The sequence below is a fragment of the Tachysurus vachellii genome, chromosome 3, assembly GCF_030014155.1.
Source record: "Tachysurus vachellii isolate PV-2020 chromosome 3, HZAU_Pvac_v1, whole genome shotgun sequence".
NCBI classification, from domain to species: domain Eukaryota; kingdom Metazoa; phylum Chordata; class Actinopteri; order Siluriformes; family Bagridae; genus Tachysurus; species Tachysurus vachellii.
Genome location: NC_083462.1, coordinates 22,325,252 through 22,349,987, shown reverse-complemented (window position 1 = coordinate 22,349,987; position 24,736 = coordinate 22,325,252). Strand labels below are relative to the sequence as shown.

The window sequence follows — 24,736 nt, the reverse complement described above, 5'->3', positions numbered from 1 at the left end:
TAATGATGAGGAGGCCTGGGCCGTAGTGAGCAGGCTCATGCAACGAATTAGTTTGTTTGTGGCTGAGGCAATGTTCTTGAGTTGGCGTTCATGTACAGAAGAGGATTTGGACAGTGTTGAGGAGGGACTGTATCTCCTGGGGTCCTGCTGGGTTCATTGTTGGCCAGATGATACTATCAGTAAGCAGTGTGGAGGTGTTAGGGAGGAACCCAAACGCAGGACAAAATCCAACAAAGAGAGTTCAATAATACTAATAATAATGATCCGACCTAGGACACAGTTCAGGTGTGAATCCACACAGGATGCAAAAGAAACAAAGAGACAGAGGCATAAGCAGGGCAAAATCACAGCACCAACCTCATAACAGAAGCACGAAAGCTACAGGTAGCCAAAGAACTACTGATAACACTAATCTTATTTAAAATGAATCTTAGCAATAATTTCAGTGTTGTAGAAGATCAGAACATTTAGTTCCTATAAAGTCATTCCTTTACTCAGAGTTAAGAAGACAATAAATGTTGAATGTAATGTTACAATACATCAAAATACTAAGAGTCTCCTGTGTAAATGAACTAGCTATCTGGAAACAGTACAAACTGTCAGCATTATATTTTAATGTTCAGTCAACTTTAGTAGTGCAATTCTGATGGCTAGGTAGCGAAACTTCTCCTCTCCCAGAACTGGTGTCCAGCACTGCAGATCAGCTTCCTGTGACCTTCATTACCTTTGATTTTATTTAAAATGCTAATGTTGTTCAGAAGAGAATAAAATTTCTGTTGTGAATTTTCTAAAATACATTCACAATCTAACCACAGCCATATAACCATGTTCAAAGTTGTGGCTCTAATCACTGAACAAAAGGCCATGTGTCATTATAAACATTTAAGATCATCATTTTTGTTTCATTCCTTAATCTAAATCAGAATCCTTCATTTGAATTCAAATATAATCAAAGTAACTAAAAAACATACATCTCACATATTTGCTTAGAATGTATTTAATTTCTTACTTTGCACCTTCAGACATCAAAAATGCATTTGTTAATTTTATTGATGACTTCTAAATGGAATGAACCACATGAAACGATGTTATTGGCGGCATAGCGTCGCCATAGCAACTGGCAAACGCGACACTTCCGTGTATAAAGAACGTCGCTTCTGAGCATGCGCACTAAGCGACATCATAATAATCACCCTCATCATTATTATGTTAGTGACAGAATGCCTGTAAAGGACTACTGATGTGATGTTCTTACACAAGCATCCCGTAATTAGGTATTATGTATATAGTAGGTATGTATACAGTAGGTATTAATTACGTAATTAGTATTTATGAATTAAATTATGCGGCATAGCGTCGCCATGGCAACAGGCAAAGGCGACGTGCGCACGTACTTGTGACGAATGAACGTAAGTTCTAAATCTAAATTCTAGAATGTAAAAGATTTCTATACTGTATGTTCTCATAATACCTGGTGTAGACTGACTGGCAAGATGGGTGGCACGTGCGATGAACGCAAGTTCTCTTTTTACCAAGCTGTAAAGCAACATGAACCTGTGCAGATGTTGGAAGACATGCGGTACATGGAGATATTTCACTGGGAAGAATGCAGCCACCAACGGACATACACTCCGTCTGAGGCACTGATGTATGCCATCGTGCACGACCACCGAGCATACGCACAATACTTGGTGAATGAGTTCTCAGATGGTGCTTTTGCCATGCCAGGTGAGAATGTCTGCTGCAGTCATTCATCTGCTCCACACCTAGCCTTGGCTGTCCACTACAACAGGAAGGAAATAATGGCTCTCATTCTTCAAGAGACTTCTTGGTCCTACATGAACCGGGGAGAATGCGAGCACATGGATGAGGGCAGAACTCCACTCCATATGGCATGTGAGCTGTTACACTCAGATGCTGTCATGCTGTTACTGGCAAGCGGGGCTTCACCACAAGCTGAGGATCGCGATGGTATGACACCGCTGGATCTCATTCTGGAACAGCTACGAGCCTCCAAAGTGAACACACGTGCCAAGATGTTATGCCTGGAAAGGCTGCTCATGTTCAAGCCTGAATTGCGGTTCAAAATGAAGAGCTCACTGAAAAATGATCCAGAGTACTGGTCCAATGTTCTGGGAGAGGAGACGTTTAACTACCTGGTCGGAAGAACTCCAGGGACACTCTTTCTCTTAGCTATGCAAACAATTCTGGCTCAACTACCTTCTCGTGAATTTTTCAAAAGTCTGGACGAACTGCCCGTTCCAGTTTTTCTGAAACCCCTCTGACACTGCTTAATGCAGTCCTAACAGTGGGACTTCTACTGAAACATACTTTTGTTTTTTATTATTATTTTTTTTACTGAATTTATATCTGTGTGACTGAAATCAATTTGTAATGTAAATTCATGTGCATGTGCCTTTTTATTTGCTTTTAAATCAATTTAAACAGTCTAAAGTTAAAAGACTAATCCTGATTTGACGTTTTCCTGAAGTTTTTCTTTTTTACAACACTGACTACTAAAAGAGAGATAAATATTATATTATTATTATTATTATATGAAAATCTGGGTACCAACAATATTTTATATGCAAGTCTGTTTTTTCAGTGTCCATCTGTCCAACCATGATTTAAGTTTAACCATTATTACGTCAAAACATTTACGTTATTGTGGACAAAATAACGTAAATGTTAAAAAAGGGTTACATCAATTCTTAAAATAATTATATCTAACGAGCTGTAATTCTCATCTTGTTGAGAAAGGTCAAGCCAGACTGATATGGACTGACAGGAAGGCTACAGTGTCTCAGAACCTTGAGGCAGATGGGTACCAAGCAGGTTCCAGTCCTGTCAGCTAGTAACAGATATCTGAGAGTCCAGGTGAAACAGGATCACCAAAGTATCACCAAAACGGAATAGTTTTGAAAATTTGAAAGATAAACTATCCAGTGTTGGAGAGCACACGCTCAGTCTACCAAATGTGGTCTTCTGCTGTTAAAGCCCACCCACTTTAAGGTTTGACTACTGCTCAGTTGTTTTTTTTGGTCAAATAATACAACAATCAGGAGGTGTTTCTATAAAAGTGGCTGGAGACTGTATAGGTTGGAAGTCCTGCTGACCACTTTGCCTGAGCTTAATTCAGTTTTCAACAGAGCACTACGAACTATGAACTGAACTGTCTGGCAGTTCAGTTCCGGCAGTTTCATAGGTTTGCCATGCTGGGCTTCCAAGCGTGTCAAAAATGAAAACAAGTTTAGTCCACCAGAATTCTTTCCTTCTTGCAAAAGCACACAGGATGCTCTCACTGACTCTTATGGACAAACATTACAGAAAAATTAGGTGCTCATTAATCAATTTAACTGAATGTTTGAACAGTAAATTTAAATTGTCTGGTGACTCTGTAACTGTGTAATGTAATCAGTTCTGAGCTTATGGTCTTGTGCAGCTAAGTGAGAGTGTATAAGGTTTCTAAAATGCTCAATGACCTACGGGTAGAATGATGACATTTTGAAAATGTCGTCATCTGGTGTTTGGATACAAACTGAGTAAAGTGTACACACGCACATACCCCTAATATCTCATAAACGTGGACAAAACTCTTTTTTTTTTTTTACGTCAGACAACCAATTTTATCAACAGAAAAGAAAAGGTTTAAAAAAAAATAAAAATAAACAATACAAATGAATTCTTCCATAATCAAATGTTTTCTCAACATCATGCTGAGTTCAGGACAGATCTGCAATGTCTTTGTGAGCATGTGCATACTGAGAGACTCAGGGAGAGCATCTGCAACAGTGCAGGTAAACAACAAATAAACATAGAAACTACAAAAAAAAGAAATTAGGACATGTAGGTCCCAGTCGTGCAGATTACAGCTGAGGAGCGGTGCTACACCACGGCATACTGCTGATACAGCAGCTCCCGAATCCTGAAGTAATCTTCACACATGCAGCCCTCTATCCCGATTCGTCCTGCTTCCGTCTGTGTGGAAGAAAGAAAGAAAGAAAGAGACATTAAGAAGGATTTAAAAGATAAAGGAAAAGAACATGGATAACAAAACAAAACGAAAAAGTAAAGAGAACAAGATAGCAATAAAAAGCAGCAGATAGTGTAAGCAAACAGTGCAGTAAATGAAAAATATACAAACAATACATAAGACAGAGAACAAGAATGAGAGAGAGAAAGACAAGGAAATGAGAGCACAAAAGATAGCAAGTCAAAGATCAGCAAGGTCTTTTTCAAATGAGAACAAATATTAAATCTTCAAAAAAAAAGTCCCTTGTTAACAGGAAGTGTACCGACACATTGATGAAAGAAGCCAAGCTGAGCATACGAGCGCTGATATTGAGCAATGAGGAAGAGGAGGAGGTGGCGGAGTCTTACCCTGCGCACAGCCACCATGTTATTACAGACAAGTACTCCGCCCACAAACTCGGCCTGAATCCCCTCACGCAGCAGAACCTGCTTGAAGTCCGAAAGCCTTGGCTCGTTAATGAACACAGCCTGGTGACCTGGAGCCTGTGAATACACATGCACACAGACAAGCAAAGTAAGGTGTAAATCCATCTTGTGTCTTGTATTACACAGGAACAGAGTTAAACATGGACTGAAAGCTGAATTGTCACTTTCTGATAAATGCCTCACGTGTGTGATATTCCCTTCTCATTATTTCACTGCGTCTACCTGAATATTCATATCCTCTGCACCCTCCCTGGTCATCAGACCATCATCCAGTGTAACACACTGCATGCTCACTTCACTCACCTCAGTAAGTGGCAGTGGCTCCAGTGTAGGAATGACATCGCTCTCCTCCGAGATCTCCTTCTCGTCCTCTCCGAACAGTGTCTTCATGGCCCGCTGCGTTGCTACAGTGCTATTCTCAGCCATGACTTCGGGGGTCACATCCATGGTGATCTCGCCGTCCTCTGTATCGTCCCTGGTGTCTCCGTCCTCCAGCAGTACACCCGTGTCCACCTTCACCACACGCATGTCCAGCACGCCATCTATCCAAGCCAGTTCTGTTTCTCTGGCCTTGCAGAACTGCAGAGAGCTGACTAAAGAGTCCTTTAGCCTCACCTACACAAAAGAAAAACATTAACAATGGTTAAAGACTGGACTCCCATCAAGTTCTAAGCAAATATAAAATCTGCCCTTTTTTTTGATTCTCCGAGATCAGAGGTAAAACCATCCCAACTGACACTAAAAACCAACCACAGTCAAAGTCAGAGATCACATTTCTTCCTGAATAATTTTCTATTTTGTGCTGCTGCCACATGATTGGCTGTCCCTATTCAAGTGGCCCTGAATGTATACATTTACTGTACTGTAATTAAAACTTGTACAGAAATAATTTATTTGTATGTTAACGTCTGATTACCTGGTAAATGTGCGTTTCGCTGGTGGCGTCCACAGTCTCCTGCAGTTTGGGTGTATACACTTTGATATCTTTACCGCTGAAGGCCTTACAGGACTCGGCCAGGTCCTGACTAGCCTCCGGAGGTCCGTGAACAATAACCAGCTGCCGGGGCTTCATTTGGTTTATAATCTTCTTAATGGAATCTCCATCTGAACGTCCCTCATAGTCTATGTAAGTAACTCGAGCTCTGGGAACAGAAGCATGAAGATCTTACAGCCTCATGTTCACAGCCATGTGTGAACAAATATTCTTGTTATTTGACACTACGCAAATCCTTTTTTTTGGTCCAGCTCACATGACATTAACCTTATTGTAATGTGGCCTGTTACATAGAATGTGTTTAAAACCCCTGAGGGTTTCAGAACAGAAAACAATGATGGTGATCGTTGGGGGAGTGGTGAGGGGCTATGGTGAGGAGCTATGCTGGGGTGAGGGAACCTCTGCAAAACAGGTGTGTTTTGAACAAATTTTTTGGACTAAAGTATAGTAGCACTACTAGAGGCATGCCGTTTCTTTGAAAACTAGGTTTAGTATAAGGACAGGCAGGGAAAAGGATGCTAACCTTATCTCTAGTGTCTCCTTAATAGATATGCACTTAGTGGGGACATCCGAAAGGTCCTGCTCCATTGGCTCATCTCCGTTAGCCAGGCCTGACTCCAGCTTACTCTTCTCCTCCTCTGTGGCCTGCAGTTCAGGAACCAGGAACTCCTCAGGTCTGGAAGGGATCACATACCAAATGTGGCGATGAAATTTATTATTCAGAAAACAAAGAAAAAAAAAACAATATCTCTGAATCGGCAACTGACCTAATGATCTCTCCGTACTCATCCCATTTAATCCTCTCCTCGTGAGTAGGGAACATGGGGTATGATTTTTTGGCCTGTTTGAAGAAGCTTCCTTTGCGCCCTCCTTCACCTTTCATCATCAGATCGTGATGTTTGCTCTTCACTACTGCAGGCTGCTCCAAATCATCTTCCATATCACTCTCATCACTTGAGTCCACATCCACCCTGAGCAGTTAGAAGGAGCTTTACAATTTACAATCTAACTTGGTGCTTAACGGATTCGGCTCTTCAGCGCTCCAGTTGCATGAAGTTTAATAACCTGTTAATAATCTGATACATAGATCTACTCACTCTTTCGCTTGTTCCAGTTTTTTAGCAGTTTCTTTCTTTATTTTCTCCTTCTCCAGATACTCCTCCAACTCCTTACCTTCCAGCTTGATCCTTTTTTTAATCTGGTGCAAAAACAAAAAGGGACAACAAAAATGAAATCAACACTGTGTTGCAATCAAACCTACTAAAGAGAGAAACATTAAAGCAGACAAAAATTAATAGAGCTGAATTTTAGGACTGTTAGTTAGGATTTTGTCTTCTAGCAAGTGCTGTGATATAAAAGGTGATACCTAACGATCATATAATTGTAGCACATATGCTAGTTTGGCCATTTTGGGTAGTTTCTCTTTAGGGACCGTAAACTACAGCTCAAAAGTCCTGTTTGTACTTCCTTTGAAAATAAGCATTAGGAGGTGCATTGAGCCAATCAGACCACCATCTTCAAGCTTCTGAAGCTTGGGCCAGAATAAAAAGCATATAAAAGACATCAGACACTCTGGACAGAAGATCTGAGGCTGAAACTACAGCAACATTAATAAGACAAAGACTAAACTATGCCATTGTGAGGACAAAAGGGGTATCTGGGTGGAAGAAATCTTACGTTAATGACAACTGAGGTTTTAGAAGATGTGTATTACACTATAAGCTAACTTACTGTCGATTAAACATGGGAATTATATTGCTATAAAACTGTAGGAAGTTTACCTCTAAATCTATCATCTTCTCTCCAGGGTGGTCTATAAGGTAGCGTGCCAGCGTGCCTGGCGTGGTGCGATATGTCAGTATGATGGAGTTTTTGGAGTCCTGGCACCACTGGATAAAAAGCTCACGTGAGAACCCAGACTCCAGATCAGGCTGGCTGCACAGCACCACTTTGGGACTCGGCACTCGTGCCAAATCTGCTAAACTGTGGCACAAAGACAGGTGGCGGAACTGGAACGGGTTGTTGCGCTTGTCTTCGAAGCATCGCATCAGCTTGTCACTCATCCACTCCACCTAGGGGAGGGAAAGTGAAAACCATTTTCCCAACTGGATCCCGTACATTACAATAAGCATCTGCACTGGACATCCCTTTAGACAGAATATGTTTAAACTGCAGTGGTAAATTTTCCAAGAGGAAAACCTGATTACTATGAAAAACAGCCACACACACACCCACACACACCAATCAGAACAATAATATGGTGTAAATCATTCATGGTGCTCTTAAAGTATTAAACTGCAGACAGTCTCATTAATATATACAGTAGTGTGGATCTACCCAAGTGACAGTCCTTAGCTACAACCCTAGGATAGCTCTATAACACCCATGTCCTTGTACCTGAGACTTGGAGAATTCTACCACATTATAGCTGACGTTGTTGAGCAAGGCGAGAGAGTAGACGCCCAGTCCTGCATCCTTCGTCCTCCAGATCTGATCCAGTAGCTGAGCAAGCTCCAGCACACGGCCTGCGGTATCCACAGCGATCAGCACATTGCCGTCATTACGCAGCGTTTCCATGATGTTCGCTGGAAGAGGGAAAACAAAGGTGTGGTGCTGAGCAGACTTCCTGAGAGGAGCTGCAGTAAACACAACCTGAAGATGATGCTGTATATATGTAAACGTTTTTATACCACAGCACTGTTAAATTCTCGAATATGTTCGGATGATTATTATTATTTTTTTTTTTTTTTTTTATAACAGCAGCTCTGACAGTCAGACTGTCACTCGAATCATAGTATTTTTTTGTTGTTTAATTTCCTCATTCGTATATATTATCTTTCACAGGAACAGATTCACAGGGACTCACCATATAGACTAATGTGAATAATGTCTAATGCTAAACTAATAGCTGATATGGTATGCATTTCAGCTTTAATAATTAGATGCAGAATACTTCAAATTGTATTGTTTAAACGTAGCATGTTGAGAGGGTGTGAGAACTTACTTAGGAGCTGCTCATCACGCTGTTTCCTGCGAGGCTGAACGTAAGCGGCATTGAAGGAGTCCGTGATAAGAAGTGAGGGACGACTAACCGCCTCGAGGGAACAGCCGTTCAGGTGACTGTAAGGTCGAGCAGAAAACAGTTAATTTCTTATGATTCCTAATTATAAACTAAACTATTTAAAAAAAAAAAAAAAAAAGCATTTAACACGTCTTACATTTCTCTCTTGTGGTTGAAATCCACAGCATAAATAATTTCCTCTTCTCCATCCTTTACGATTTTCCAAATGGTCCCACCAAGCATGTGTCCCGCAGGGAGAGGAGTGATGGACAAGCCGTGTCCTTTACCTGTTAAATAAAACAGATGTGTAGACTAAATCATACTGCTTGTTCTCATGACTTTTGACTGAGGAACATTTACTTTATTTCTCACTGAACTACAGACACTGGGCTACAACTATAGAAGGAACTTTCATTTGCAATTTGTCCTGCTGCTTGCAGAGTTGTTCTATCTTATCCACAAACGGGTTTTCATTCCAACCCAGCAGAAGCCATGCCTGCTTCCACCTGTTTAATCAGTTGTTCTTGGCTTTTAGTAGACTCTGGTGTGGCTTCTGCTTGGTTGGAATGAAAACCTGCACCCACACCGGCCCTTTCCGGATAAGATTGGACACCGCTGTTCTATATAGATCACTGTTCACCCACCATCCCTTGCGTGTCATGTTTCTTATAGTGGTCTGTGAAGCACAGACAGCTAGTGATTTAAAATAAATAAAATTACACTCTAAACTACAAGTCTCTACTACACAAGTTTTGCCTGATTTCCTAGTTATTAGCAGGTTTCTTTGGTCATGCAAATAAATAGGCTATAAATAAAAAAAACAATAAGAATTAAAAATGTAAATAATGAGTTAATGTGTTGACCTATGTTTGGAACATGACGGTCCTTGACCTTTACCTTTCAGATTCACAATCTGTGAGTATTTCAACTGCAGGATCTTGTCGAAAGCTGAGTCAACGTCATCCAGCGTGAACAAGGCGAAATTCTCTGTGTTGTGACGAGACTGTGAGAGAGAGAGAGATTACATCAGAATCAACACACTCGGTGTGCTGTGCATGTTCATATTTTATTTACACTTTTACTTTAGAGCTTATTCTGCCCTTCCCACACACACAACTCCATGTTCGTACCTGATAAAGATCGTACATGAACATCTGACCCATTTTATACACAGGGATGGTGGCATAGATGGCACAGTTGAGACCCAGTTTGCCAACAGCATAGGGCAAAGCGCCGAGATGAAGTGGATCTGGATGAGACAGAAGCACTGCATCCACCTGATGGACATATCTGAAACAGCCATACAAACCAGAATCAAATACAAACAGGGCAAAAAAAAGGACTGTGTACTCCACTGCTTAATGTTCTAAGGATGTCTTTCGTTCATTCAGGTTGAGCTCTTTTCACTTTTCTTAACGGTTTCCTACATTACCTATATGCCATTTGACTTGCTGATTGTAGGGATTTATGCTGCATTCATCTAAAAGTCCTAACTCGGAATTATAGATAGAAGCCTTTGCTTGTCTCATTTACATTACAGCACAGTGAAATTCTTTCTTCGCATATCCCAACTTTGGAGGTTAGGGTCAGAGCACAGGGTCAGTATGATACAGCACCTCTTGAGCAGAGAGGGTTAAGGGCCTTGCTCAAGGGCCCAACAGTAAGAGCTTGGCAGTGCTTTAACCTTAATCCTACGATCAACAACCAAGAGCCTCAGCCTCTTGAGCCACCACTGCCCATTACGAATTCAAACTCTCACTTCCAATGGAAGTAAAAAGCCAGCTGAGCTGAGTGTCGGCTAAAAAATAGTGCACAAATGCTTTGCCTTCTGGACCTCTTAATCCAACGTCGCTGTCTCCAGTGGTTTTATGCTGGATTTCTCATCGTCAGGGTTACACAGTGGATCTGGAGTCTATCCTACACCTAGGGCAGTTTAGAGTTGCCAATGCACCTAACGGCATGTTTTTGATAGAAACCAAAGAACCCACATCCCAATCTCAAGGAAGACACCTGGATTTATGCAGCACTTTCTTTTAAACGTTTCACGGTAGGATTTTTCTTAATTACCTTTTCATAGCATCTATGATGTCCATGGAGAAGCTCTCGTCCCAGCCACAGTCCAGCAGGAAGCGGAACTCGTCTACCTGTAACAGGTAGCAGAGAGCAGACTCCTCCTGCACCCCAGACACTGCAGTCAACTTGATGATGGACGTCATCCTGAACACTGAGATCTCTCACACCTAGAACAAGGGTTGGAGAAATTAAAGGACACTCTTGGCACACTTCTCTAAATAACAATGACTAGGATTACTTTCAGCATGGATCTCAGTATACACAGGAACTCTACAGACTGTAGAGTAATTAAAAATGAATTACCATCTATATAATAAACAGTGTAAGAGTATGGTCTTAAAGAGTCAATTTGCATGGAATATAATGTCACAATAGAAACAAACATTTTAACAAATGACTCACGTGTCATTTTAACAAATGACTCAATGACTCACTACAATTTGTTTACTAGCATAACAACTTAACTCCTGCATTGCTAACAAAGCTAGCAAACTAGCTAACTGAACCGAAACATAACTATTAAACAATATCCACTGATAGTAGCATACCGGATAACGTGCTAAATTTAACGTAGTGTTTTCACATATGACAAATGTTTATAAACGTGACGAAAGTCATTGTTTATTCACATTTTTCGAGCCACACGGCTCACACTTTCTTGTGTTTCAGCCATTTTGTGGCTGCGTCTTCAATCGCAACCTACTTGATATATAGTGCGCTACATAAGGTCGAGAAGTTGTCTTGGTCATGCACCCTACGTAGTGCGCATATGTAGGGAGCCAATAGTTGTTTGGAATTCTGCCTCTGTGCGGTTGCCGCTAGTCTGGCGTTAGCGGTATGTACCATTATATTCCTAAAATAGGGATGCTTTAAACGGTGTTCTATTTCCGAAAACACTTCACGTCGTCGAATCAACTGTAAATTATTACGTTTTAAAAAATATTTTGAATCATTACAAAAACCCTTTGTTAAATACAATATCAATAAATATTGTCCAAGAAATATTACACAGTTGGTATGGTCCTATGACCTCCGCCTGAGCAGCCTGATACCGGTAAGCTAAGCTAAGCTAAACAACACAACGGTAGGTTCAAACTATTATATCGGTGTATGGATAAAAAACATGACATAGTTGTTCTGTTATTAATACGATTGGGTTCTGAAGTAGTTTATTGAATTTACGGGCAAAGTGTATTGTTTCTACTTGAAAATCTAGGACTTCAGCTGAATTAGCCAAGTTGTTTGCTAACTACTGCGCTTTTTGGAGATGTTTTGTTACTCGTGACTTTTTCATTACCATTTATTTTTCCTTCCTATATTTTATTCGAAGTGTTTTCTTAATCTTTTGGAGTTTTCCTTCTAGCTGAATGTACTTGTTCGATGTCTGCACTTTGGAGTAGCTTTTAGCTAACTGACCCTGACTCCTGAGTTAAACCCACAGCACACTAGTATACATACAGAATTACTACTAACATGTGCATTATCATCTCAACAGCAGCTTCTTAATGAGCTGATGGATGTCATTACAGATTAATTTATCTGTTAAATATTCAGCAGAACCAAAGTATTTGGTAGAGACAAAAGCAGAGAGGAAAATGCTCCATTAGATACTGTTCATTTAATCACATCCATTTTTACCTGCAGTTATTTAGCCGAAAGCATCACATCATTTACATTTAAGGCATTTAGCAGACACACTTACTTATCCAGAGTGACTTACATTTATTTCAATTTATACAACTGAGCAATTGAGGGTTAAGGGCCTTGCTCAAGGGCCCAGCAGTGGCAGCTTGGTGGACCTGGGATTCGAACTCATAACCTTCCGACCAGTAGTCCAACACCTTAAAATCCAGGCTACCACATCCCCCATCCCACCACATCAAGCTACAAGGCTTGAGACATTTAGTCAGAATTGGGACACACTGTAATCTGTCCAGAATCTATGCCACGACTCAAAAGTGTAATGAGGTGCTACCCCTAAACAAAACCACTTTAAGTTCTCTTATTTATAGTCAAGAGATAACTGTTAATGTTTAAGCATTAAGAGGTAACCATGAGTCACCCATCAGTCATATCCACTTATCCGGACCGTCCTATGCAAATAATTTTATGGAACTTGGGCTTTTCAAATACAAGTTTAACACCCCTGTGTGAGATCTAATATGTAATGTGGTTTCAGATATAATGGTGAACTTCGCAGCGATGGTGCGTGAGCACTGGGTGAACGTACTGGTCCCACTGGGCTTTGTCATAGGTGTCTACCTGGACAGGTGGAACGATCAGAAACTGACAGCATTCAGGAACAAGAGCGCATTGTACAGCAGGTGTGTTTCATAAAGGAATTGCTGAATTGTGCTTACAGAATTATCCAAGATGTATAATATCAAAATGTATACTTTGCATTGATTATGTACATTCCTGCTCATTTATGTGAAGATTATATGCTAAGAGTAAATGTGGCTTAGTACTGAGTTTAAACAGTGATTGCATTTCAGTGTACATGTACTTTTACCAGTGTATTGTTACACCAGGCCTGATGAGAGCTGAATAAACCCACAAGGTGCTCTTTTGTTGCAGGGAACTGAAGCCTGGTGAGGAATACACCTGGAAGTGAAATCCTCCTCTGTATTTATTGGACTTCCTTCCTTGCTTTCATATCCTGTCATGCTCAAAGCTGTAAATGAGTTTTCAATGTTTGTGATGCAAAATATACAGATATAACCAAAAAAAAACCTGTGTTTTTGTAGTACTTTCTCATTAGCAGACAAGGTTAGCGTTTCAGTTCAGTAGTAAATCACCTTATACTGGACATTGCTTAAATACCAGTTTACTCTTACTCTTCTGAGCTGATTGTGGGAAATGCAAATGTGACCCTTGATGCGGAAAATTATGCTCATAACGCTTAGTTATTCATGATATTCAGCCCTATAAACTGTACTCTGACGTGTCCTTTCTGACTACCTCACTGATTCTTAGCATGCAAATCATTATTGCTTCACATCTAAATACTTTCACTACAGATAGAAAAAAAGTTGCACATTTCAATCACAATGTCAAAAAAAGAATATTTTGATATATAAATTCTACATCACAAAGGCTTCAGACATTCAACTGTTTATTGCAAAGGTTGTAACTTTCAATCAGTCAGTCAATTGCAACTTTAATCCTGATCTCGAATTTTTATTAAGTGAAGAAAACCAGAACAACAAAGACTTGTTCCAGACGAACGGTGAACAGATGGACTCTTCACTTAGTGCTCAAAGGTTCTCTTGTGTGGATCAGTCCTTTTGAAAACAGCATCTCTGCCAAGGACACCTGCAGAACGACAGACAACCTTCTGATCAGGACAAGAACATTAACACTGACTTTACACAAGGATCGTTTCAGTTTGATCTAATACCTGCATTTAAAAAAAAACATCACAATATAGTATCCTTAAAACTTAAGAAAACAAAGTATGAGGCTACTGCAAAAAAAAAAAAAAGGTGTATCAGGTTAAAAACTGCTTATCAGGATCCTGCTACTTATTGAAAATAATGGAAATGGAATTGTATAATATAAATATACAACTGTTTTTATTTCTTTTGTTGCAAAGTCATTTTTATGGGGGAAAAAAATATAAGACGTATAGCGTTATTGGCAGAAACAACACTTATCGTACTACATCAAACACTGGAAGATGGTGTTAGAACATGATTCGAGTTGATTTGCATATCAGGTCAATGCAGCGTTTGAAATTCTGTCTGTTAATTTAAGCATATGTATCTGCACTTGGATAAGATCTTATCAAGATACTATCAGGTTGATCAGAGATGTGCGTCACCTTTTCTTCTGCGGAGTCGCAGGGTAAACTTGAGACGGTGATGAACTTCGGGTACGAGTGGATCAGGAACTCGACCGCATCTGTGTGCTACAGAGGATAAGCCAAAACTGAACGTTGGATGTTGTAAATAATAAATGCAATATTAAGTCGATCTCTAAGCATCAACAACATAAGGTCAATAAAACAAATGTCATCAGTAAGACCATTTTGCATTATTGCTCAGCTATAGATTACGTCTTTGTACTTTTTTATATTAGTAAAGTAATAATCTACAGTCTCTCAGACATGATGGTTCCTTTCCACTGCTAAACAGAAGAATGCAGATGAAGTGCACCTGATTTTGTATGTATGATGAACTGAAGTTTAAACACAAAGCAGGAGGCTACAGACTATTTAAAGTATGTTACTCATCACGTCATCACACTGTATCTCTCTTCGCTCTTCCACACTTCTTACTTCTGCATTTATCTCCAGGCTTTTTGGCTCCTCTTTGTGATAAACTCTGGAGTTCTCTGTGGTGTAGTAAAGATGCACGGCCTCGCCGTCACTGCACAGCCTGCATACAGTAGAGTACAGTAGAAAGATGAGAAGAGTCTTTGAGTCTAAAACTGTGGCGCAATGAAAGGTCTCAAGTTGCAAAAGAGGAGCATTTTGTTTTTGGGAAACAACACAGTTCTTTTGAAGGGAAAAAGATAGAGGGATACCAGAGCTGCATCCTAAATGATGCACTATACAGTATACATTCGAATATGTTCGAATATCCCCCTCAAAAAAAAAATTAAAAAAATAAGGGTGACCACAACACACATTCATTCATTCATCTTCTACCTCTTATCCGAACTACCTCGGGTCACGGGGAGCCTGTGCCTATCTCAGGCGTCATCGGGCATCAAGGCAGGATACACCCTGGACGGAGTGCCAACCCATCGCAGGGCACACACACACACACTCTCATTCACTCACGCAATCACACACTAGGGACAATTTTCCAGAGATGCCAATCAACCTACCATACATGTCTTTGGACCGGGGGAGGAAACCGGAGTACCCGGAGGAAACCCCCGAGGCACGGGGAGAACATGCAAACTCCACACACACAAGGCGGAGGCGGGAATCGAACCCCGACCCTGGAGGTGTGAGGCAACACACATATTGTCTTCTGTATTTATTAAGACTACGGGTATAATAAAAAACGGGTTGTATCCTTGGTGCTGCTCTACTCTTCTGTGCCTTTGTCTTACTTTCTGCTGCCTCGGTTTGGTGGTAAGTAATTAGCTGAGCCGGAAGATTTGTTGTTGTGGAGGTGCCATTTCTGACAGAGCTGCCAAACAAAACAAAGCATTATCTTTGTTCATCTACAATGTAAAACCCAAAATACTTCTATACGCTGTGTTTTAGATGTTTTGGGGTCGTATCGTCAGCTCCGCTGCTTGCTGTCATCTTCCGTTTTTGTATCATGAGCATATTTTACTGATGGGGAGATGAGGACAAATGGTCATCCGAATATAAATTTTCACTCTTGGACACTTGGATGTACTCTGTCATCTAGTGTATAGACTTTTAGAATCGCAAATGGACCGCTGTGACTGATGAACGGTCGATGGCAAATGACGCCAGCTGAATAAGTTCATCAGCATCCGGGTTCGTGAGGTGCACTATTATGTCAACACAGTACTCACACTATGTATACTACTCTATGGCACGGAATGGTGCGGACGTATACGATCTGGGAGTTAGCTGGTGTTGATGGGGTGGTATTCACAAAGACACACGTTATGCGGCTATAAAAGAGTCCAATTATTTATCTAAAAATCGTTTGTTTTTCCAGCTTTTTCAGGCAATATGTAAAAAAAAAAAAAGAAATAAAAAAAAATTAAAGATACGAAAAAGGTGTTTCCTTCGGAGTACCACCACCACAGTGATACGTAAAAGTACAGTGTAATACTACTGGGTTCAATGCAACATACATTTTCCAGACATGATGTTTTTACACCTCGGACACAAGTTCCCCTGCACTGATTTATGTGGAAGACAAGCATACACACCTGGCGATCTCTGCACGGAGGAGTCTTATTTTGGTCTGAAGCTTCACGTGGGTTTTCAAATCCATGGCCTCTCCATCCTCGAATCGCACAGGAGCGCCGTACACGCTGCTCGCCGTCTCAGCTACACACACCGGCACACACCAGTTACTAATAATGTCAGACACCCTACTCTCATATCTTCACACATTTGATTTTGCTGAGTGATTAAAGTGAATCTGAAAAAACATCTGAAAAGCTTAGATAGGATTTTGAAAGGATTTGTTTTTTTTGTGATCGTTGAGTTCAAAATCCTCGATTTTTCTGCAGCTTTTTTCAAAATTTGCAATGTCACTTGTGGAATTTATTTATTTACAGAAAATTTTGAATTGGTGAAATTGCATTCTTGATTCTTCTTTTAAACTCCGACCAGTGAATTACACAGGTAGTTACGTGCTATGATAGCTTTACTCCTGTTCCATGCATGTGACTTGTTGACTGCTTTGGCTGAACGCTCACTGTGATGACATTAACGTGTCTGGGCCCAAATCTGCAGTAATATAGAAAAATTGCAAGCTCCTCTGATTATTGCAGCGTTTGATCTCACTCTCACTCATTCATTTTCTACTGCTTATCCGAACTACCTCGGGTCACGGCGAACGTGCTAACCACTAAGCCACCGTGCCCCCCCCAGCGTTTGATCTGTTTTGCCTAATTTATGCCATTGCAAAAACCCTAGAGGAACTGATTGGGCTCAGTTTACAAAAATGTTTGTCATCATTCAGATTTTGTTTCGGCCAAGGTTAATGTTAGCTATCTGTAACACTAATAGTAAAATTGGTTTGGAATTTTTTTTTTGTTATTAAGATTTTTCTTTTCAAATACATTTGAAACACTGAGTGGAAGAAAACACTAACATTTAAAGACCACGTTCTTTCTTGCCGAACGTTTCAAAATAAACTACTCTATAAAAACACACGGACACTTTTGCTTAGCCCACTAACAAAAGCCTTTCTCTAATTAACATTAACTAGTTTGTTAAGACTGTTCAGGTATGAATAACTGAAATTCGCTCTACAACAGAATTAGCTCTGAGATGGACATAGATCAGAGATTATGCTGCTTATGTAGCTACATTCCAGTTATAGTTTTAAAAAATATAATGCCATGTATATCATGTATAAAATCCCGGCGCCTTATGAAGGCTTAATAGAAGGTCATAGCAGTTACCTGGAGTTAACACGGGTGGCAGGCAGTCGTGTAGAAACTCTCGTGCTTTCTGATCCACAGCGGCGTCCACTGGAGCGTAGGAAGCTAACTTCTTCATTAAACCCTCCATCTGGGACAGGAATCGGTCTCTGCGTGGATCTTCCTATTCACACACGTCATAAAGCTTAAATTGCGATGTCGCTGATAAAGATACACCATTTCCAGACATCATGACCTAATTATCAGCATTCCCACAGACTAATCAAAGACTCCGTACAGCTAAACTACAATGGAATTACACTCAACATCGCCAAGTTTATAATCCACTGGAACGTCAGACAGAAAAAGTCCTGGGTCAGTATTTAAGAGTTTCTCCTAGTGACAAAATTCTCAGAAATCTGGGCATTTCCCCTTAAAATTAAGGAGAAGATTCCAATAAAGATAAAAGTTATTCATGAAGCATCTTAAACCTTAAAAGAGCTCTTAAGGTCAAAAAGTGTTAGTAGTGAGGAGGACATTTAAGAGGCTTAAAGAGTTTCTTTATCGGAGGACAAAATGGCTGAAAGGTGAAGAGGGAGAAGAAATGTGCTGTATACAATATTTAATCATGATAGTGTGTTAATAAGATGATATAGATTAGATCGTGTAGGGATTATTATTGTGATCAATCATATTAGAGATAACATCTCAGACACAGTGCAGAAATAATAAAATTCTTCTCTTGAACATTTCTGCGCTGTGTCGGTGATGTTTACATTTACAACATACAGATTTTAGTGCACCTCTAATGTAATCGGTCACGAACGTAATCCCTACATGATATAGCCTCAAATATCTTAACATAGAGTCCTGAATCAGTCTTAAGATTCCTAGTTAGAAATGTTTAAGCTAGATTATGGGCTATCTGAGATCATTCTTAGAATCTTCAGAAATCCGGGACCTGAACTGTAAAAGTTTTGATTGTTGAGGATTCTGCTCTTTAATGTGTTATGACTTAGCATTACTTCCATTTCTTGGCCTTGTAGGAAAGTGTAATGTAGGGTGAACAGAAGATGACACCTTGTCAGAGTTCTGTACTCCCATGTAGGTGAGGTAATCAAGAGGAAGTCCTTTTCGAAACTCTGCATCCTCCTCCACTGCCATTTCCAAAGCCGCTGGCATCACCTGAGAATCCATCGGAGAACTTAAAAACATGACAGCTGAAAAACCAGTCTAAAAAAAAAAAAAGAAAGATAAACAGATAAATGTGACAGGATGTACCTTCAGAAGCAGATCACCCCAGCTGTTCCTCTGGTACGAGGAGATAGTGATGTGTAGCGAGTGGGCGTCCGGGAGGCAGTTGCCCTGGTGAATAAACCCACGGGGGAAATACAGCAAATCACCCGGCTCGAGCTCTACGTCCAGCACAGGCTTTCCGATCTCGGACTGACTGAAATTAGCTGAAGGAGACGAGGATTAGTGAAGATAAAATAGATGATTGCATCTTTAAGACCCAGGTGAACCAGAATAAAAAAATAGCTGCTTGGCACTGACGTAACTTTGGTGTGGCATTGAAGTAAAAATGACTTACGGCTCGACACAAGCGATAACACATCGTCTTCAGTTCTAGAGAAATGTACGACAGTGATGTTAGTCTACAACGCTTAAAATAGATCATCATGACACACTGAGAGGTGAGTGCTGACTCACCGGGGGTTATACACTCTCCAGTGCTTCTTGCCTTCCAACTGCACAATAAACGCTTCGATATCGTCGTAATGCGGTGCGAATCCCTGTGTTCCTGCTGGGGTTAAGTACCTTCACATACAAACACGGAGATTCAGCCAAACAAAAAGCAAACATTTCTGACTTCACTAATAGGGCTCAGGGTTTTCTGTGTTATTGACTGAAATCTGCCACACGTGACGTTTTCTCACACTGAGAAACTCTAGATCGGTCTCAGTGTGAACTTCTCAATAATCAAGCTGAGAGAATGTAGAACTATTTTTCAATTCAATTCATGTGTACAGCGCTTTTAAAAATGGAAATTCTCTCAAAGCAGCTTCACAGAAGTATAGAAAACGGATAAAAGGAGCATCCGGCCGACCCCGATGATGGCGAGGAAAAACTCCCTGAGATGATATGATGAAGAAACCTTGAGAGAAACCAGACTCAGAAGGGAACTAGTACTAGTACAAATGTTTCCAAAGTCCCTGCTTAAGTGTTTTGCCTTAATCGGTGTTTCCGCTTACACGTTGGCTCCTGCCATGCTGCCGAACTTTTCCTGCAGGATGGACAGAACGTTCCACACGGTAGAGGAAAAGGCCTGAGGGTTCAGCATCCTCAGCGAGCAGCCGTTCTGAGAGCAAAAGAAAATCCAGATGATCAGGAAATAAAGCATTCAAGCTACTCAGAATACGGAAATACAGAACTGTGACTATCTTACAAACAGAACTAAACTGTTACAAATGTTAAGATGAGACTTATTAAACACCATTCCCTCGTACCTCATAGAAATTCCACACTGTGTAGGGCAGAGCTCTCCCTGGAGGATTGTGTGTCTCTCTCTTGCCGTTTGTGTAGCTCGTCACATCCAGATTCACTCCGTACTGGACATCATCCTGTAAAACAGAACAAAGAGGATTGCTACTCGAACAGATAACTGCTGTTCTAATCAAAGGCCAGATTTAATTATTTGACCAATCGTTTTATTCCTCTGACAATCACAGTGATTTGATAACAGCTACCATTTATTTACTCATGCACTAATAATAGAAGAATTTGCTTGTCACATATACATTACAGCCTGCTGAAATACTTTTCTTCACGTCCCAACTTTGTAGTTTTGGGTCAGATTGTGGTGCCCCTGGAGCAGGGAAGGTTAAGGGCCTTGCTCAGGGCCCCAACGGTGGCAGCTTGGCTGTGTTGTGGCTTAAACCCCAATCCTCTGATCAATAACCCAGAGTCTTAACCAATTGAGCCATCGCTGCCCCAATAAAAATGAAAATTTTCATTCATTTTAAATGGAAATGACACGCTGTTCATTTTATCCATTAGCTACACTTATTGTTGTGGAACATCTTTGAAACCGGAATGCGTTTCCTGTCATCGCTTACTTTACAACAGCTATAAGCCTCTCTGCTTTTTTCCTGACATGCAGCATTAATAGTTGGAATTTCAACTCACTATGCAATCGTGTTTATCTTTCTTATTGGTTAAAATGCTTATCAAGCAGAACAGGGAAGAGAATTAGTTTTAAATACATCACTACATCCTTGATAATAGATAAAGCAATACTGAGGCTTGGCAATATGTCAGCACATCTGTAAATAGGTAAAATCTGCTTTCTGGACTGTGATGCAGTAGATCCATCACATCAGGTAAAAAAAACTTGTTGCATGATCTAATGTATGTGTTACAATGCTGCATTAGCATTTCTATTAGCTCTTGTCTTTATATCACGGAGCGCCAGCATTTTACGTTAACGTTATGGAACGCTACGCTACATTTACCTATAATATATTAGCCAAAATCCTCAGCCATGCTAAATGACCTTAGCATTAACACTGCAGTACTGAGAAGGCAAAAGCTCCTCTAAAGTGAATAACAAATTTTCACTAGTTGAATTGCTGCTTGTCTAAGACAAAATACCAGAGTGAATTAAATTAACAAGATTCAGATCAACTAAACTCTGGTGCTTTGATTCTCCAAGATAGAATTGTGTATATAGTGTGCAAGGCGCAATGGTTAAATAGCAGAGAATAAATTACGTTTCTCAAAATGCGGTCAAACTCTGCCGTTGAGAAAAGGCCATCATAGTAGTGTGGATTCTGGCGTCTGATCAAAAGGGGCTTCTTCTCCCAAGTATCCCTAGTAGGGGGAGAAAAAGAGACAGAATTAAGAATCAGTTTGATGATAAATTTGTCATTTACACTTTCAAGTGGTGGCCAAGGAGACTCGGGCGAGGGAAAGGGGACTCGGGCGAGGGAAAGGGGACTCGGGCGAGGGAAAGGGGACTCGGGCGAGGGAGCTCTGAGAAGGGAAAAGAACTCAGGGATGTGGTAGCTTAGTTCGAATCCCAGGTCCACAAAGCTACCACCGCTGGGCCTGTGCACAAGGCCCTTAACCCTCAACCTCCCTGAAAATTATTACTGTAAGTTGCTATGGATAAGGTTGCCATAAATGAATTACTAAATCTTTTCAATTCATTTTAAATATACACACAGCACTTCGCCTACTCTACACTGGTCAACACAATTTCACGTATCTGTCTTGCAGAGTCTAGAAGAGGTTCGTTTAGTGTTTCAGCCCTTAGTTCTGTGTTGTATTTTTTAACTCTGTGTCTTTATGTAGATCCAGGGTTTAAGAGAAACGTTGTTTCATCTCACTATGTACTCATCAGCTATATATGATTGGTTTCAAATCAGCAAGAACTTTTCAGATGCCAGAAACTTTCATAATATTGGAAAAGTGAAGAAGGGTTTGATCTTATGCACTGATACGTTAAGGTATGTGAATGAAGGCTGTACCTGAAAAAGGTTTTGGCTGTAACAGGATAAATTATCCACTGAAACAGCATGTTCGCTCGCTCCCTGCTGTTGTCCACATCAGCCAGCTCAGTGAGAATTGTGTGAAGTGCATCATTGCGTACGTGATCGGTCCCGTTCGCTGGTCGATGTTCCTCCTGTAAGGTCATTTAAGTTCCAGGTTATCACTCTGGAATTTGTCTTAAAGCATAGGAGTCACTAGCCATTAGAAATTATTCTGTTATTGTACTTAAACTAACAGAATTAATACGGAGTTATGAGATATTTATAAGTCTGGACCCACTGAAAAGTCCTGGGAGTTTAAGGGGTTAAACCTTGAGCTAAAGCACTCAAAATGATCAGTGGTACAGGGTTATAAACTTACACTGACAAACTCATCATGATTTTCCTCCTGCTTTGTCTTTTTCTTGGCACTCATGGTTGGCTGTAGTCCATTCTGCTTCCTCTTCTTTTTTTTCTTTACTGGTGAAATGGAGGCCTGCAGATTAAAAAATAGATTTCAAAACAAAATAATATTGAAATGGACAAACTCGGGCCGACGTATTTTACTCACACGTGTCCTTAAAAACATGTTGTTAGAATTAGAAAAATCAGCCGATCAGATTTTTTTATTTATTTTTTAAAGCTTATACAATTCTGACCAGCTGATACACTGTAAGTACAAACAGTAATAGTAAAAAGTTGTGCAATAGTTAATTTTTCTAAATACTTAATAATTACATAAAAACAAAATAATAGTAAAAAAAAAATAAAAATACAAAAAAATCTAGCAACATCATTAAGAATCACCGTTATGTGGAGCTGAGCGAAACACAATTATTTTATAAGTCCGTAAGAAATGTCAAGGCCCAATTTACTTACCTTTTTTTATAGAACAATTCACTTCACCATCTGCTATCATAAGTCTCTTTCATAAAGACGTCTTACAGGTATATGACACCTCGGGCATTAAACGCAGCTGAGATTAAAGCACATTTAGTGATTTTGAGGGAACTTTGTGGAGCTGTTTTCTGTTATTTGCCTATATAACGTCTTCATTCTGTCCTAAAACCAAACAAACAGTTCATATAAACCCACATGATGTGTACTGATTGGAATGAATGAATAAATAAATAAATACATGAGCCAATATCATGAGTGACTGAATGTCTTGTGACTTTATTCCCATGTGTAATGCAAACATCCAGCTTTGTAGGAAACCGTGTAGTTACACGTCACGTACATTTTTAGATGTTTGATTTCACGATAATATCGAAAACCGCGATAAAATGTCCAAATGTCGCCCGATAAAAGCATGAATTGCTCACACAGTGTTGTCTTACTGTGAAAAGTAAATAAGTAGAACTTTTTACCATAAGGAGAAACACTTTAACCATAACAGTAAAGTTAAATAAAGCATAAAAAAGTTATTTTTAATAATTTGTAGGTAAAATGCTGATTTGCTTTATTGGTGTATTGATGTAGCTTTGCTCCACACTGCTAGCATTAACCACATAACAACAACTAGAAAGACATAAAGCCTGCTTCAACTAATAGTACACATTCAATTTACAATATTAAAATTAAATATACCTGTGTGTGTGCAGACTTTTCTTTTAATGACTGGTAATAAGCAAACGCTGACTTGTTTCTCTCCATGCTGCTACCAGCACCAACACGAGACAAGGTTGCCAGATCCGAAAAATCCCCTTTTGGTGGAGCGAACCACAGTTTCACACATCACCTCAATTAAAAACCAACAATTCCCTGAATATACAATAATCTTGTAATATAAAATATAATTATAAAATATAATTATAAAGTAAATAACACAACATTTAACATGTAAATATATTGCTGAGTTTTTAACTTATCAGTCCTTTTCCTCCCCCCTATTATACAATTTAATGGTATAATCCGTCTCCATGATAACCATTTAACGGTATTCTGTAAAAACATAACAAAACAAATGCAACAGCTACGTATTTAATTATATTGAATGCATTATTAAATCTAACTTTTAAAACTCTTTAGAGTCTGTATGTGTAACAGCACAAAAAAGGATTAAAGGTCGGATGAATAAATAATAAAAGACTGAATTATATTGAAATTGGCAACACAGACCATGGAGTTTCTTCGACGTTTAAATTAAACTTTGTTTCTTTACCTCCACCTAGCGTATCGGAGGTTAACCGACAGTTCATGTAATAGCTAATTTGATACGATGTAGATTTATTTTTATTTAACATATACATAACATATATTTAACATATAAAAAACTTTATCGTTTAAATGTCAACCGTTTCTCAAAAATGTCGATATTGTCGTTCTGATTTATTTTCTTTAAACTAATTTTAATTAAACAGCACAGAATTTAGTTGTTGACATTATTAACCGCTAGAGGGCGCTATTTTGACGGTTAAAAAGACCTATTTAACTTTACCCAGAATTCATCACGGCTAGTGTTTGCATAGCTGATTTAACAATGCAGCAGCGCTGCGTTATTTTTTTTTTCTTCACCCATATTTCTACAGATTCCACCTCCTCCTATGTGAATGGCTGCTATGTCGTAGAGTGAGCACTGTTAACCAA

General features: G+C 39.7%; 4 protein-coding genes across 8 annotated transcripts in view; 2 read left to right on the top strand and 2 right to left on the bottom strand.

Moving 5' to 3' along the window:
- The first annotated feature begins 1,428 nt into the window (after positions 1-1,428).
- Positions 1,429-2,285, top strand: LOC132842297 (ankyrin repeat domain-containing protein 9-like). The gene has a single exon (XM_060864977.1). It carries the CDS (start codon positions 1,494-1,496, stop codon positions 2,283-2,285), a length of 792 nt encoding a protein of 263 aa, XP_060720960.1. The 5' UTR covers positions 1,429-1,493.
- A 1,317-nt stretch (positions 2,286-3,602) lies between these two features.
- On the bottom strand, positions 3,603-11,277 carry cpsf2 (cleavage and polyadenylation specific factor 2). 2 transcript variants are annotated; one of them, XM_060866311.1, is made up of 15 exons: positions 11,216-11,274; positions 10,581-10,753; positions 9,644-9,803; positions 9,411-9,516; positions 8,671-8,800; positions 8,457-8,572; positions 7,850-8,037; positions 7,234-7,524; positions 6,550-6,650; positions 6,220-6,423; positions 5,976-6,128; positions 5,375-5,600; positions 4,762-5,073; positions 4,381-4,515; positions 3,603-3,978 (listed from the first exon to the last, which is right to left on the bottom strand). In XM_060866311.1, the coding sequence occupies exons 2-15, from the start codon at positions 10,727-10,729 to the stop codon at positions 3,886-3,888; spliced, it is 2,364 nt and encodes a 787-aa protein (XP_060722294.1). In that variant the 5' UTR covers positions 10,730-10,753; positions 11,216-11,274; the 3' UTR covers positions 3,603-3,885. The 2 variants fall into 2 exon arrangements, with proteins under 2 accessions (XP_060722294.1, XP_060722293.1); XM_060866310.1 differs by having other exon boundaries at positions 3,604-3,978; positions 11,135-11,277.
- A 46-nt stretch (positions 11,278-11,323) lies between these two features.
- The window catches only part of LOC132843165 (NADH dehydrogenase [ubiquinone] 1 beta subcomplex subunit 1-like), an 89,976-nt gene continuing 76,563 nt past the window's right edge, over positions 11,324-24,736 (top strand). The window contains exons 1-3 of one of the 4 annotated variants that reach the window (XM_060866309.1): positions 11,324-11,421; positions 12,766-12,910; positions 13,164-13,475. In XM_060866309.1, coding sequence (XP_060722292.1) covers positions 12,771-12,910; positions 13,164-13,200 — 177 coding nt within the window. In that variant the 5' untranslated portion in view covers positions 11,324-11,421; positions 12,766-12,770 and the 3' untranslated portion in view covers positions 13,201-13,475. Of the gene's footprint in view, positions 11,422-11,469; positions 11,671-12,765; positions 12,911-13,163; positions 13,476-24,736 lie in introns of those variants that run through there. The other 3 variants (XM_060866308.1, XM_060866307.1, XM_060866306.1) reach the window with 3 other exon arrangements.
- Positions 13,685-23,848, bottom strand: riox1 (ribosomal oxygenase 1). Its single transcript, XM_060866305.1, has 15 exons — positions 23,738-23,848; positions 22,530-22,643; positions 22,148-22,302; positions 21,389-21,488; positions 20,126-20,239; positions 19,871-19,977; positions 19,329-19,436; positions 19,210-19,244; positions 18,900-19,078; positions 18,699-18,803; positions 17,661-17,802; positions 16,455-16,575; positions 14,866-14,965; positions 14,410-14,496; positions 13,685-13,901 (listed from the first exon to the last, which is right to left on the bottom strand). The coding sequence occupies exons 1-15, from the start codon at positions 23,801-23,803 to the stop codon at positions 13,833-13,835; spliced, it is 1,602 nt and encodes a 533-aa protein (XP_060722288.1). The 5' UTR covers positions 23,804-23,848; the 3' UTR covers positions 13,685-13,832.

Bases quoted from the DNA above. Each gene is read 5' to 3' on its own strand.
- LOC132842297 (XM_060864977.1), top strand. From the start codon at position 1,494: ATGGGTGGCACGTGCGATGAACGCAAGTTCTCTTTTTACCAAGCTGTA.
- cpsf2 (XM_060866310.1), bottom strand. From the start codon at position 10,729: ATGACGTCCATCATCAAGTTGACTGCAGTGTCTGGGGTGCAGGAGGAG. The intron at 8,038-8,456 runs GTAAGTTCTCAC...TCCCTCTTCCAG, and splicing joins GCGTGATGAGCAGCTCCTAA to CGAACATCATGGAAACGCTG. The intron at 4,516-4,761 runs GTGAGTGAAGTG...GTGTATTCACAG, and splicing joins AGCCACTGCCACTTACTGAG to GCTCCAGGTCACCAGGCTGT.
- riox1 (XM_060866305.1), bottom strand. From the start codon at position 23,803: ATGGAGAGAAACAAGTCAGCGTTTGCTTATTACCAGTCATTAAAAGAA. The intron at 19,437-19,870 runs GTAAGCGGAAAC...TTGTATGTGAAG, and splicing joins AGCATGGCAGGAGCCAACGT to GTACTTAACCCCAGCAGGAA. The intron at 14,497-14,865 runs GTAAGAAGTGTG...TATCCTCTGTAG, and splicing joins GCCTGGAGATAAATGCAGAA to CACACAGATGCGGTCGAGTT.